Source organism: Sceloporus undulatus, chromosome 4, assembly GCF_019175285.1.
Source record: "Sceloporus undulatus isolate JIND9_A2432 ecotype Alabama chromosome 4, SceUnd_v1.1, whole genome shotgun sequence".
In the NCBI taxonomy this organism is placed as follows: Eukaryota; Metazoa; Chordata; class Lepidosauria; order Squamata; family Phrynosomatidae; genus Sceloporus; species Sceloporus undulatus.
In genome coordinates this window covers 247,493,355-247,507,127 of record NC_056525.1, presented here as the reverse complement: position 1 = coordinate 247,507,127, position 13,773 = coordinate 247,493,355, and the positions used below count along the sequence as shown (strand labels likewise).

At 42.3% G+C, this 13,773-nt stretch overlaps 1 protein-coding gene across 1 annotated transcript; it reads left to right on the top strand.

Moving 5' to 3' along the window:
• The first annotated feature begins 2,892 nt into the window (after positions 1-2,892).
• Positions 2,893-9,497, top strand: LOC121929448 (lymphocyte antigen 6E-like). The gene is made up of 3 exons (XM_042465023.1): positions 2,893-3,070; positions 5,609-5,728; positions 8,360-9,497. Exons 1-3 carry the CDS (start codon positions 3,019-3,021, stop codon positions 8,566-8,568), a joined length of 381 nt encoding a protein of 126 aa, XP_042320957.1. The 5' UTR covers positions 2,893-3,018; the 3' UTR covers positions 8,569-9,497.
• Positions 9,498-13,773: the final 4,276 nt, after the last annotated feature.

Sequence of the window (13,773 nt, the reverse complement as noted above, 5' to 3'; positions counted from 1 at the left end):
AGAGCTCTTGGACAGAGATGTCTCACAAAACCACAAAAACCTAGAATTCCCCAGCACTGCACTTAAAGCGGTGTCAAGCTGCATTCATTCTGCAATGTAGTTGCAGCCTTAGGTCCAAAACACACTGCAGAAATAGTCCATTTTGAGACCACTTTAACTGCCCTGCCGCAGTGCTAGGGAATTCTGGGAACTGTAGTTTTGTGAGACCTTTAACCTTCTCTGTCAGAGGGCTCTGGTGCCACAATAAACTACAGTTCCTAGGATTCCCTAGTACTGACCCAGGGCAGTTGAAGCGGTCTCAAACCAGATTATTTCTGCAGTGTGTTCTGGACTTCAGTTTGCAGCAAGTGAAGTAAGCTGAGGGCAAAAGGGGAAAGAAAGCAGGAGGTGGAGAGAGAAACTGGACATTTTGAAAGCAGCTGTTAATAGAGGATGGCAGAGGATTAATCAGGACTATCCTTGCCAAACTGGGGCAGTTAAAGGGTATACCATATATACTTGATTATATACTTGACTACTTCAGCAGCTATAGTGTATATATTTGTCTATGAGTCGACCTCGTGTTTAAGTCGAGGTTAGGTTTGGGGGCCAAAATTATGAATTTTGATATAATCCTTGGATAAGTCAAGGGTAAAACTTAGAGGCATATAGCAAAGGATCTAAAGGATGAAGCAAAGCAAAACAATGGCGGGTTCTACACCGCCAAAAAGTACATGCTCGGCACGTACTAGGGTTAGGAAGGGGCGTCCTTTCCGGACGCCCCTAACCCTAGTACGTGCTGAGCACGTACAAAATGGTGGTGCCCATTCTACATGGGCGCTGCCATTTTGACGTAGTGGATGCTTAGCGTCCGCATGTCTTGGCGCCATTATGACTCTGCAAGTGTGCCAATGGCACTTTGCAGCGTCATAATGGCGCCGCAAAAAGAAGCCACTTTTTGTGGCTTCTTTTTGCGGCATGAAGGAGCCACGTGGTTTGTCGCTGCGGCTGCTTTGCACAGCAAACACCGGCGCTGGCAGACCGCTCTTTTGGGCGGTCTGTAAAGCGCCAATGTCAAAGAACTTAGAAAATTCCAGCAGACATAACCCTTTGTGCTTACTCTTAAGGCTGGATGGATGAGAAAGTAGAGGGGGTTGGTGCTTCCAGTACAGATTATGCTCTTGCTTTTCACCAGGGGATGGTTCCTTCTTTTACATAAGAGTTATGATATATACAGTACTTACATTGACCTGTGGATGAATCAACTCTGTTTTTCAGGGTCATTTTTTTTTACTAAAATTTCTAGATGAGTATATACAGTAAAACAATTGCTCCCTCCCAAATGCCCCCAAAGACCTGTTACCTACCCCAGGTATATACAATCCTCATATAGAACTGAGGCTGCAACTGCATGTAGAAATAATGCAGTTTGATACTACTTGAACTGCCATAGATCTAACCTACCAGATTCTGGGATCTGTAGTTTTGTAAGGCACCAGCATGCTTCGGCGGAGAAGGCTGAAGACATTGCAAAACTACAAATCCCAGGATTCCATACCATTAAGCCATGCCAGTTAAAGCCATGTCAAAGTGCAATATTTCTGCACTGCAGATGCACCATAGCATCTTTAATACAGTATCAGTTCTGTTTTTAACCTGCTGTCACAGTGTTTTGGAATTGGGGAACCTTTGTCCTTCCAGGTGTTTTTGGACTTCAGCTCCCAGAAGCCCCATTCACCATTAGTGAAGGATGATTGGATTTGTAGTTCAAAATCAATCAATTAATCCATCACTTCATTTGTACCTTGCCTATTCCCAAGACTAGGACTCAAAGTGGTGTACTACAGGCTGAAATAAAACCACAACCAGGCAAAAATCTTGCCAAAATCAAGATTCAAATACTATTAAACTTTCCATAAAATTAAACCAATTTCAAACATAAAAAGCATTGAATAAAAAAAGTAGTACAGCACACTAAAATAGAAAGCTCTTACACATAAATTGATCACTTCCCAAATGTCTGCTAGAAGAGGGGTGTCAAGTTATATGATGTGGCAGAGATGGACATATCTACAGCGTTGTGCAAATCTACAGCGCTATATAAATAATAATAATATTAACAAACGTCCTTGATGTCAAAACTAAAAAACAAGGATTTGGGTGACCTTTGGTGACTCACACTCTCTCAGCCTCAAAGGATGGCAATGGCAAACCCTCTCTGAAGAAACATGCCAAAAAAACCCATATGATAGATTTGCTTTGTTTTGCCATAAGTTAAATAAACAAACAAGCAAGTAAATAAATAAACAAACACTGATAGCCCCAAATTTTCCAAGCATGGCAGAGTGATTTGAGTGTTGGATTATGACCAGGACCAGGGTTCGAATCCCCGCTTGACCATGGAAACCCACCAGATGGCCTTGGGCAAGTCACACTCTCTCAGCCTCAGAGGGAGGCAAAGGCGAGAAAACCCTGTCATAGGCTTGCCTTAGGGTTTCCATAAGTTGGAAATGACTTGAACAAATGATGATGATGATGATACCAGTCCTCAGACGGAGAGCATCGCTTTTCATAAGGGACACCTCCCAGTTTTATAAGGAACAAGCTTTCCGATCCTCAAATGAGGGGCATCTCTTGGAACAAGGGCAACTAGGCAACCCTATAAGAGAGAGATGTCTTCCTTCTCTGAATTATAAATTATCCAGGGATGACTGGGATGAAATCTTTCACCTTCCAGAAGGAAAAGAGGAACTTTCCTCTTTGGGCTGCTGCCATGGTCCAAAAACTCCATCCTTTGCCTTCCCAGCCTTGGTATCATGCGGAATAAGTTGCCTGCCAACCTGCCTCCACCACACCCTGTACCCACATGGGCCAACTCCCACAACCGGTCTCATGTTTGCTCATTGTGTTTTTTCACTCCCAAACCCTTAAATTAGCGGGGTTCATGGCAACCAGGAAGGGAAACACCCAAAGAGGTATATAACCCTCACCCACAAAGTGGTTGCCTGACTGGTGTAGACTGGAAGGGACAGGGCAGCCATGAAGACTTTATGCCTTGCCTTGCTTGTGGCCATTGTGTTTGTAGAGAAAGGTAAGTCTCTAATGGAGTTTTTGGTTTTGCATTGGACAAATAATGGGCAGCAGAGGGTGAATGTATCCTTCCAAATGTGGTTGAGCATCAATTCCATAATCCTCCTATTGCTTCTGTTGGCTAAGGTTGATGGGATTTGCAGTGCCACATGTCTCCTGCCCCTGGCTCAAAGAGTATGCAGTGAATAATCCCGACAACTGAAAATGAGGGCTATGAATCAAAGCATTACTCTGAATTGACTTTGGATGCTGCCACATGGCAGAATGATTTTAACTGCCGTGGCACCATCCTATGCCATCCCGGGATTTGTAGTTTTGTGAGGTATTTAGCCTTGACTGTCAGAGAACTTGTAGAGAACAAACTACAAATCCCAGGATCCCATAGGATGATGGCATGGTCAATAAAGCCGTGTCAAACTGCATTCATTCTGCATCAGGGCAGCAACCTCAAGCAGTCCTCCAAATATTGTTAAATTGCAATTCCCAGCATCCCCAGCTAGTGGCAAGGAATGCTGAGTGACAATGTCCAACAAAATCTGGAAGGCTTTCTGATTTTCTGCCCTGAATCAGATCCTCTATTATACTTACTAACACATACACTGAAGATTTAGGTCTTTTAAGAATTAAAGAAGTGATTTTCCTTTGATTCGGGAGGGGACATTGTGTGGCCCTTTAGATGTTATTGGGTTGGGACTCTCAGGATTCCTCCCAGGGGTGATGCAGCCTGAGGATGAGACATATCTTCCAATTGTCCTGATTTGCAAGGGATAATCCCAAATAATTTTCTGCTATCCCACTTTTTCAGCTGTTTGTAAAATGTCCCAGTTTCTCTCTCCTCTCCCCCCTTCACCCTCAGCTGCCTTCACTTGCTGCAAACCCAAAGTGCAAAAGGAGTTTGCTGTCCACCAACTTAGTGGGAGGAGAGGAAAGAAGGGATGGAACCGTATCCTTATGTGTTGTCTCAGGCAAAAGCAAACTGCTGCAGCCTCTCTACTGTGTGTGTTTCTCTTATTTGATAAGGCTTACCATCTTGACCACACTCTGATGCTGTTCGGTTACACATGTCCCAGTTTTTACCTGTGACATGTTAGAGGGTATGTGTCATCCTCAGCACCTTGAATGTGTTGCCAGCATTAAAAAAACACATCAAATCTGAGCTGGGATGCTTATGAATAAATGGATGGTACAATGGAAACATTATTTTTGTCGGCCAGTCCCACACTAAGAGATGCGCTGCAAGTGGGTTTCTTCGATAATGATATGTCTACCCTCGTTGAGTGAGGCTCAATACCTGCAAGGAGTCAAACAGGTGAACTAAGGAAGAGGTATGATGCCCCTTGGGCAGCTTCGCTGGCATCATACCTCTTCTTTAGTTCACCTGTTTGACTCCTTGCATTTATTGAGCCTCACTCAACAAGGACGAAAGAGCAATCCAGCAATTTGTGCTTAACAATCACTTTGAAGTTGCCTGGAATAAAACGTAAACCATGTATGTGCCTTGAATATTCAGAACCTGTTCCACAGCAGTGTGTAATAAGTTGTGGGTACTTGCATTGGCAGAGTCAGTGTGGTGTTGTGGTACTCCAAGAGACCCCTGCCAAACCCTGGAAACTCTATTGGGTGACTTTGGGCTAGTGACACTCTCTCAACCTCAGAGGAAGCAATGGCAAACGTATTCTGAAGAAATCTGCCCAAGAAAACCCTTTGATTCCAGGTGCATCTATACTGTAGAAATAATGCTTTTCGACACCACTTTAACTGCCACGGCTCCATCCTACAAAATCCTGGTATTTGTCATTTTGTGAGGCACCAGCACTCTTTGGCAGAGAAAGACCTTGTAAAGCTACAAATCCCAGGGTTCCAGTGGATAGAACTGCAGCACTCAAAGTTGAATGACATTATTGCACCCAGGGTCTTTGTAAGTTGGAGTCAGCTAGAGCCAGCCTGGTGCAGAGGTCTGAGCATTGAAGTAAGGCTGAGGAAGATCAGGGTTCAACCCTTGAAACCACTGGATGACCTTGAGCAAGTCACACTCTCTCAGCCTAGATGGAAAGCAATGGCAAAACCCATCTGAAGAAGGAGCCTTAGGAAAGGGTTGCCATAAGCCAGAGTCAATTTGAAGGTATGCAACAAGGAAATTGCAGTAGTTGACCCTTGGGGTCCCGTCCAACTTTATAGTTTTATAGGTCCTGAGATCCAGAGAGTTTTTCAGGCCAGAGTGAAACATGCAGCGCAGAAAGCATTGCGGAAAAATGCCTGTAGTGCGGACTCTTCCTTCCATCACTGTTTTGAAATCCAAACTGAAAACGTTTTTGTTTGTTTTTGAAAACTTTTGTAATTTTGGATTAAATGTTTTATATCCTTATTATATTTTATTATCTCTACTGCCTACTTTGTTTTATTTTGCATTATGTCTGTGTGCTTTGGGATTTTTTTTTAACTCTGATATTGTATTCTGGTATTTTATATTATAGAATAGTTATGTTTCATCATCCTCATCCTCATCATCTTCTCTGTTGTTGTCTTCTTCTCCTTCCAGGGCACTCGCTCTGGTGCTACCGATGTGAAGATGAACCTTCCAACTGGAACTGTATGAAAATGGTTAAGTGTGCAGATACAGACAAATACTGTTCCACAGTTGTGACCACTATAGGAAGGGGTAGGCACTTTTCTTACACACTCTCTGAAATGACCGTTTGTTGGTGTAAAGTAGCATTCTTCCAAGGTAGCCAAAAGGCAGCAGGCATCTCATACCTATCTTCAAGACCATAAAGGCTAAAGGGCCAAACAAGAGAGGGCAAAATATTCCACTGGGTCTAGGGGAGGTCATCATCATCGTTGTCATCATCATCATTATTTTTGTAGTGCCATCCATGTACCTGGCACTTTACAAACAGGATCAAACATTTATAACTTCAGATCGGAGACTCAGCGATATTCAAGCCCCATGGGTTTGAGTGGGATGTGTGCCTGCGAGTGCGCAGGGTGTGCACCATTGCCATGCCCCATTGAAATTAATGGAGTTAGCCTCTGCATGGATATTCAAGACTGTGGATCTGAAGTCCATGAGAATGGAGGGGCTACTGTATTTCAGTAATATAAAATACTGAAATACAATACTAAAAATGCAATGCAAAAAATGTATATATCCACCGACACAAACACAAAATGCAGAATTAAACAACATCATCAACACAGATAATCAATTATAGTAAATATGTAAGGTATAAGCATTTCAGTTAGCAAACCATGTGGCCCTCCAGATGCTGTTAGACTGCAGATCCCAGTATTCCTTGCCATTGGTGGGGCTGGCTACAGGCTGCTGGGAACTGCAGTTCAAAAACATCTGGAAGAGCTCGTTCTTTCCCACCTACCCCAGGTTTGAAGCAAGAGGAGCAATGCTTTGGATGGGGCAGAGTTCTGAATACCAGTAAAGCAAGGTTAGATGAAGAAGAAAGCCATGATCCTGTTTAAGGTTGCATCTACACGGCAGAAATAATGCGGTTTGATACCACTTTAACTGCCTTGGTTCAATGCTATGGAATTCTGGGATCTGTAGTTGTGTGAGATTTTTAGCCTTCTCAGAGAGCGCTGATGCCTCAACAAACTACAGGTTCCCCAGATTCCATAGCATTGAACCATAATGGTCAAACTGGTGGCAAACTGCATTAATTCTGCAGTGTGGCAGCCACCTCCAGCACAGCATAAATCTCTACTTTTATTGGTAGACTGGATTCTCTACTCCATCAGATTTCTAGCTTGATGGCACTTGAATTGCAAACCCAAGGCTATCAGTGGTCAGGGGGAGGGTGGTAGGTGGCTGGACTGGATGACTGGATGTCATAATTGCAATAGAGAACAAGGCACGATAAAATGTAGGACAGCCCAGAAAAATGTAGGACATTACCCTGCTGCCAGGCCACCATCCAGCTGCAGCCACACAGCCAGGAAAAGGACAGTCACCTCTCTAATCGACCTCCAGGTTATAATTGTTTACTCAACAAGCTGCATTTCCACAGAGGGATTATTGTGGGCGATACTGGGAAAGGAGGGAGGTTATCACAATTTACAAAAAGTGCATATGCTGGCAGCATTATGAGAGGTTATGGCATCATTGTATGTCACTAACAGGATTCTAGCCAACAGAATTTCACACCCATCTCACTTGCTTTTGGCCTTCCAGATGTTTTGAACTTCAGCTCCAATAATCCCTGATAGTTGGCCAAGTTGGCTGGGGCTTCTGGGGTCTGAGGTCCAAAACAAATGGAGGACCAAAGGTTGGGAAGCATTGTGCTAGAGGAAGGGAGTCTGGTGGGAAAGGTTGCAGTGATACATCCAGGAGTCAGTCTATCTATCTATCTATCTATCTATCTATCTATCTATCTATCTATCTGGTATCAGTTGCATGCCACTTTAACTACTGAGAAATTTGGGATGTGTAATTTGATGAGGTGGCTGGAGTCCTCTTCTACAGAGTTCTAGTGCCTAGTGACAGTGGCACCCGAAGCGAGGGTGACGCCATTGCGCCTCAAACCCTGGCCTTTGGGCAGAAATGCTGTGGCATTCATCTGCTTCCCTTTGAAACGCTTTAAGAGATGGTGGGAGTTGGGTGGAATTCAGGGGGAGGAGAAAAGAAAGAGGCCCCAGAATTTTTTAAAATTAAAATTAAAATTCCAAATTTCAAAGTTTAATTTTAAAAAATTGTCTTTACATTTTTGAAATTTTATATTTTTTGAATTAAAAAACACACACATTTTAACCGAATCTTCACTATGTATATGTAAATACATTTAAGTTGAGCATATGATATTGTAATTTGAAGGTATGATTTTAATTTCCCTAGTTGTTTATCTCACAACTATTAGCGTTACATTCAGTGTTATACAGGAAATTATGATTTATGAGTGACATTAATGCAAAGAAACGATTACTAAGAATTCTGTATGGTGTGAAATGGGAAGAGGTCAATGGTGTGTGTGTGTGTGTGTGTGTGTGTGTGTGTGTGTGTGTGACACCATGAGTTACTGCACCGGGTGACACCAGCCCTAGGGATGCCACTGCCAAGTGACAGAGACTTTCAAGCATTGCAGCCAGCTGCATATCCCAATATTCTGTAGGGCAGAACCATGAAAGCTGAAGCCCTATGAAACTGATATAAAAGTGTAGTGCAGATACGATGCAGGTAACGTCAGCTTCTACATTTTTGGTGCAGACGAACTGGCCATATCTTTGGCTATAGCATCCCCTAGTACTTCATATAATAGTTCTGTTTTCCCCCCCTCTCCTCAAGACAAGAACAGCTCATACCGGCTTAGCAAGAAATGCACTCCTACCTGTACCGAGAACTTCATCGACACCGGCTCTGGATCAGTTTCAACTAACTGCTGCGATCGTCACTTGTGCAATATTAGTGGGGCCAACAGCGTGAAAACAAGTAGCGCGGCTTTGGCTGGAGGGATCTTGGCCAGCTTCCTCTACATGTTCCGGTCAGGATTGTGAGAGCGTGAAGAGAAAGCTCACATTTTCCATCTGAAAAGCTAGCAAGACTCACTTGCCAACCCACCATTGGTATCTTGAAGCATCATGGATGGGCTTGGTTATACCCACTGGTCCTCCCTCTGAATGAGAAACCCACAGATGGGTACCATCCTTGGTATACGTCTGGGGCTACATCCTCCCAGTTTCCTTGTACTTCTTCTTGTAAATATCATTCGCGTTTTTCAAAACTCATTACTCAGATCATGCAGCAGATCATCTCTTGTTACTGTTACTGTAGTCCAGAAAGGTAAATGACTGAGTTACTAGTTACTAACAAGTTACTGTTACCATTGTGCCACTGGTTAACATAGGAAAATGTTCTCTTGTTCCCCCAAGTGGCCAATTCAGATATGGCAATTTGGAATTTCTGAGAAAACTGCAAAATATATTGTCATACAATCGTTCCCGGCCCCAGCATTAGACAGCCACCCATATGACCCTTCCTTTCCCCTATATTGTTAATCACACTGAGTCAGTACATACCCAGCAATGAGTAAGATACAGACAACCTATTACCATTCCATTGAGAAGTAGTAAGTTGCAGCCATGGCCTTTGGGAGCAAAAAGTAATGCCATTACAGCTTGTTACTGCAAAAAGCAATTAGTTACTGTGATAACTCATTACAAAACTGGTTACCTCCTAGCTCTGCTTGGTCTTACTTGAGACAAATATCTGTCCCAGTTGCTAAGTTATCCTAAACACAATAGTTTTCTTCTAGCTGTCTTCCATTGTACTTGTATTTCGCTCTGTTATTCTCCATATTTTAATCAATCTTTTTCCCTAGCCTTTCCAGAATTGCACCTTATTCTACATCTAAAGCTTCATTCTGCTGTTTTGATCCTTTGATTTGTAGCACTGGACTGTTTGTTAATAAAATTTTGCCATTTAACTTCTCAGTCTTATTCCAGTCAATAAGTTGTCCAGTGATAGGAGAAGCATAATAGGGAAATTCTGGAAGCAGCATTGGGGTAGGCAATGTTGTCTGGGATTTTGGGTTAAAAAAGATGTTAAGTCTTAAGAAAAATGTATGCTTCCTCTGATTAATCTGTTTCCCCTCCTGTAATGGGATTTCCTCAAAGATATATTCCTCAGCAATCAGACTTTCCAATTCAGCCCGGGTTTATCTCCTAATGACCAACTGCTAACCAAAGCATGCAAAATGCAAGACTACTTGGCTGGAAATCTGAAGGGCTTCTATACAAGGGCTGGTGCTCTCTTCTTCCCCCAAGTGGCCAAGTCAGATATTGCACTTTGGCATTTCTGAGAAAAATGCAAAATATATTTTGACCATCAGAGGAGTTTGAGATGTTAGGATTGGTACTTAGGGTCAGAGGTAGAGATTAGTTAAAGTCAGAGTTAGTTAGGAAAGGAAAAGGAAGAAGCCACCTTGAGTCCCATTTTGGGACAAAGGCGGGATATACATCCAGTAAATAAATGAAACAAAGAGGAACATGAAAATCCACCAAACAGTGATACCTTCACTGGGACAACCAAAATGCACAATATACATGTTGCAAGCTTTTGAGGCTTCACTGGCTTCTTCATCAGGCAAAGTGTTACAAACCAAATAGGATGGGGGGAAATTGAAGATGTTATCCATAGGCCTGCATTTTGCTGTTTCTCTTCTTAGATAAGAAGGTATAGAGGGGCAAATCTTGCAGGTTGGTCTCTCCTCCTTCTGGCCATGTAGCAACTGGGAGATTCTCAAAATCCAGGACATTTAATACCTACTTGCAACACAAAAAGGATACTTCCTTTGGAATCCAGCATGTCTCTATCCTTTGTGAGGCTACATGCTCCTTTTTGTAGGTGGAAGATGTTGGATTTCTCAAGAAGCCTTCATGCTTTTGCATCAGGGAAACAGAGGAACACGAGTAAAAGATGTGAGTGAGAGATGGTTGGTTGGTTGGTTTATAATAAATTTTAATATGCCCTTTCTCCATGAATGGGACCCAAAGCAACTCATAGACCAGGGCCTCATGTCCACTACCTGTGGGATCAAGAGAAAGTCTTCCCATGAAGCTATTAAGGTTCTGGCATATTTTGTACGGAGAGACATGGTCTTTCAGATAGTCTGGACCCAAACAATATAGAATAAATGATGGTGTGAAGGGAACCCTTATCAACTTTGCAGATGGCAAAGAACTGAGGCACGTGTTTGACACATTGGAAGATAGGAACAGAATTCAAAAGGACCTAGACAAACTGGGAAAGTGGGCAGAAACAGATAAAATGAAAACCAACAGAGATATATGCAAAATTCTACATTTAGGCCACAAAGACCAAATCCACAGGTATAGGATGGAGATACAGGGCCTAAAATAATATGCAAAAAGAACTCTGGGGTGATTAGTTGAACATGATGCAGCAGTGTGATGCTGTAGCAAAGAAGACAAAGGCTATTTTACTCTGCGGTAATAGAAGCATAGTTTCCAAACTGAGGGAAGTCATTGTCCCACTCTGTTCTGTGCTGGTCAGGCCATATCTGGCGCACTGTGTTCAGTTCTAGGCACCTCATTTGAAGAAGGATATAGACAAGTTGGAGTGAGTTCAGAGAAGGGCAACCAGGACGATAAGAGGTATGGAGAACAAAACTTATAAGTAAAGGTTGAAGGAGCTGGGCATGTTCAGCTTGGTGATGAGAAGACTGAAGGGTGACATGATTCCCTCTTATTTAAATACCTCAAGGGCTGCCACAGAAAGAAGGGTCCCCGAAGCCAGGACCAGGGATGCTTTCACAGAGGAGGCAAGCATCATTAAAATGTGGTAATAGCGTGATCAGGGGGAAGATTATCACACCCCGTGCGCTTCTCCCGGTCATGTCCTGTGCATAAACTATAATGGATGCATCATTGGGTAATAATGGAAACAAGTGATGGGGTTCCTTTCTCTGGATGGCTTTAAAAAGCAGCTGGACAGGTCCCTGCTGGAGATCCTGCATTAAGCAAGGGGCTGGATGCAATGTCCTCTGGGGGCCCCTTCCAGCAATAGGATTCTGCATGTGGTGCTGCTGTGCATGCACAATCTTGGACAATCTGTATCTCTCTGCCTTTGCTAAATTTGGTGGCAGTACTCCTTTGGGTGTGCAAATAGTTGCACATTTGGTTGCCAACATTGCCATAATAGAGGAATGGGCAATGCATAGTGTAGCTGGTGGACCACCTGCAGTCCTTGCTCTTCACTTTTGTGGCCTCTGAAACTCTCTATCTATCTCCAAAAAGCCCCCTAACCTCCCCAATATATATATATATATATATATATATATATATATATATATATATATGTTTTAAAAATCCATCATACTAAACATCATTGATTAAAAACATAACACAAACATATAACATATATAACCTATAATACCTCACATACTTACATGCTCCTCTCTACCTACACCATTTTCCTAAACCTAACAAATAACTCAACATCACGTCCAAACAAAAAACTAAACACTTCCTTTCCAACAGTTTTTGCTATTATTATCCGTTTATATGACTTATTTTATTCTGAATGTTTCGTTTCCACATCCAACAAGTATTTCAAACATAAACATTGTAAATTCGAATAAATATTTATTTTTTCCATGTCTTTCAATTTATCTAAATATATATTCCAAGCATACAAATACCCCCCCCCCCAAAAAAAAGCCACAAAAAATCAGCATGAGGTTCAAGCAATTTTTACCTCCAAGTCATGCAGAAAGTTCCCAGATGTGTAAAAACATGAAAACCCCTTCGGTCCCATCCACAAACACTCAGAAGCCAGTGGTGACACCAAATACCCCCATTTCTTGTGTGTGCCTTCAGGTCTCTTGTCAAGTTATGGCAACCCCATGGATCCCACAGGGCTTTCATAGACAAGGACTCCTCAGAAGTCATTTTGCCAGTTCCTTTCTCTGAAATAGAGCCTACAGCCATCCAATATTTGTCTGTGGTCTCCCACCCAAGTACTAACCTCTGTCATCCTTCTCAAAATGGCAACAGAAAGTGACATCACCGCCTGTCGCTATTTTGCAGGGGACTGCAGAGGAAAATGGAGGCACTCATGCTTATTATTGGGATGGGGGAATGCCTATGATGATGTCTGGGAGGGATGGAATTGGACCCTGGTACCAAGACAGTCAACCTCCATTATTTTGGTCATTATTTTCTTCTGTTAAAGGAAGACCTGGTGCAAATGTTATGTCAGTTGAGTCTCTCTTATCCAAAATGCTAGGGACCAGAAATGTTTTGGATTTTGGAATATTTGCATCTCCATAATGAGATATCTTGAAGATGGGACCCAGGTCTAAATATGAAATTAATTCACATTTCATATACAGCTTACAAAGAGCCAACGTGGCGTAGCGGTTTGAGTGTTAGACTACAATTCTTGAGATCTAGACCCTAGATCAGTGGTTCCCAAACTATGGTCTTCCAAGTGTTTGGAATTCAACTCCCAGAAGCCCCAGCCAGCTTGACTAACTGTCAGGAATTCTAGGAGATGAAGTCCAAAATATCTGGATGAGCAAAGTTTGGGAATCATTGCATATAGATTCTAGAAATCAATTATCCATCAGCCATGGAAACTTACTGGGTAACCTGGGGTAAGTCACACACTCTCAGCCAGAAAACCCCATTATAGATTCACCTTAGAGTCCCTGTAAGTCAGAAATGACCTCAAAGCATATAGCAACAACAGGGTTGCCATATACACATAGGCTGAAGGTAATTTTTTTACACTATATTTTAAATAATTTTGCGCATGGAACAAAGTTTGTGTAGAGTGAACCATTGTGTCAGTGGAGTTTATTACACTGGGGATAATTTCAGCAGTAAAGAGAGATTAAAGCGCATTTAAAGCATCCCACAAATAAAGTGAAAATGGAGGGTAATTGCACAAATGATTATCACATGCAATTGCACAAATAAAGTGATATTGGAAATGCATTGTTGCTGAAATCCCGGAAGTAAAAAGATGCGTGTTAATGCTTCTTTGTGACCACTTTAATGGTGACTTGTCTTGTGAAATCATTTTGTGCAATTACACTATTTTCCCAAGATATTCCCAGAATAAACTCCTGATCTCCTTCATGAGATAAACTCCACTGTCTCAGAGTTCTGGATAAGGGAAACAAAACCTATAACCAGGGACCTTTTTTGTGTTTACAGACCACAACTGGCTCTGCA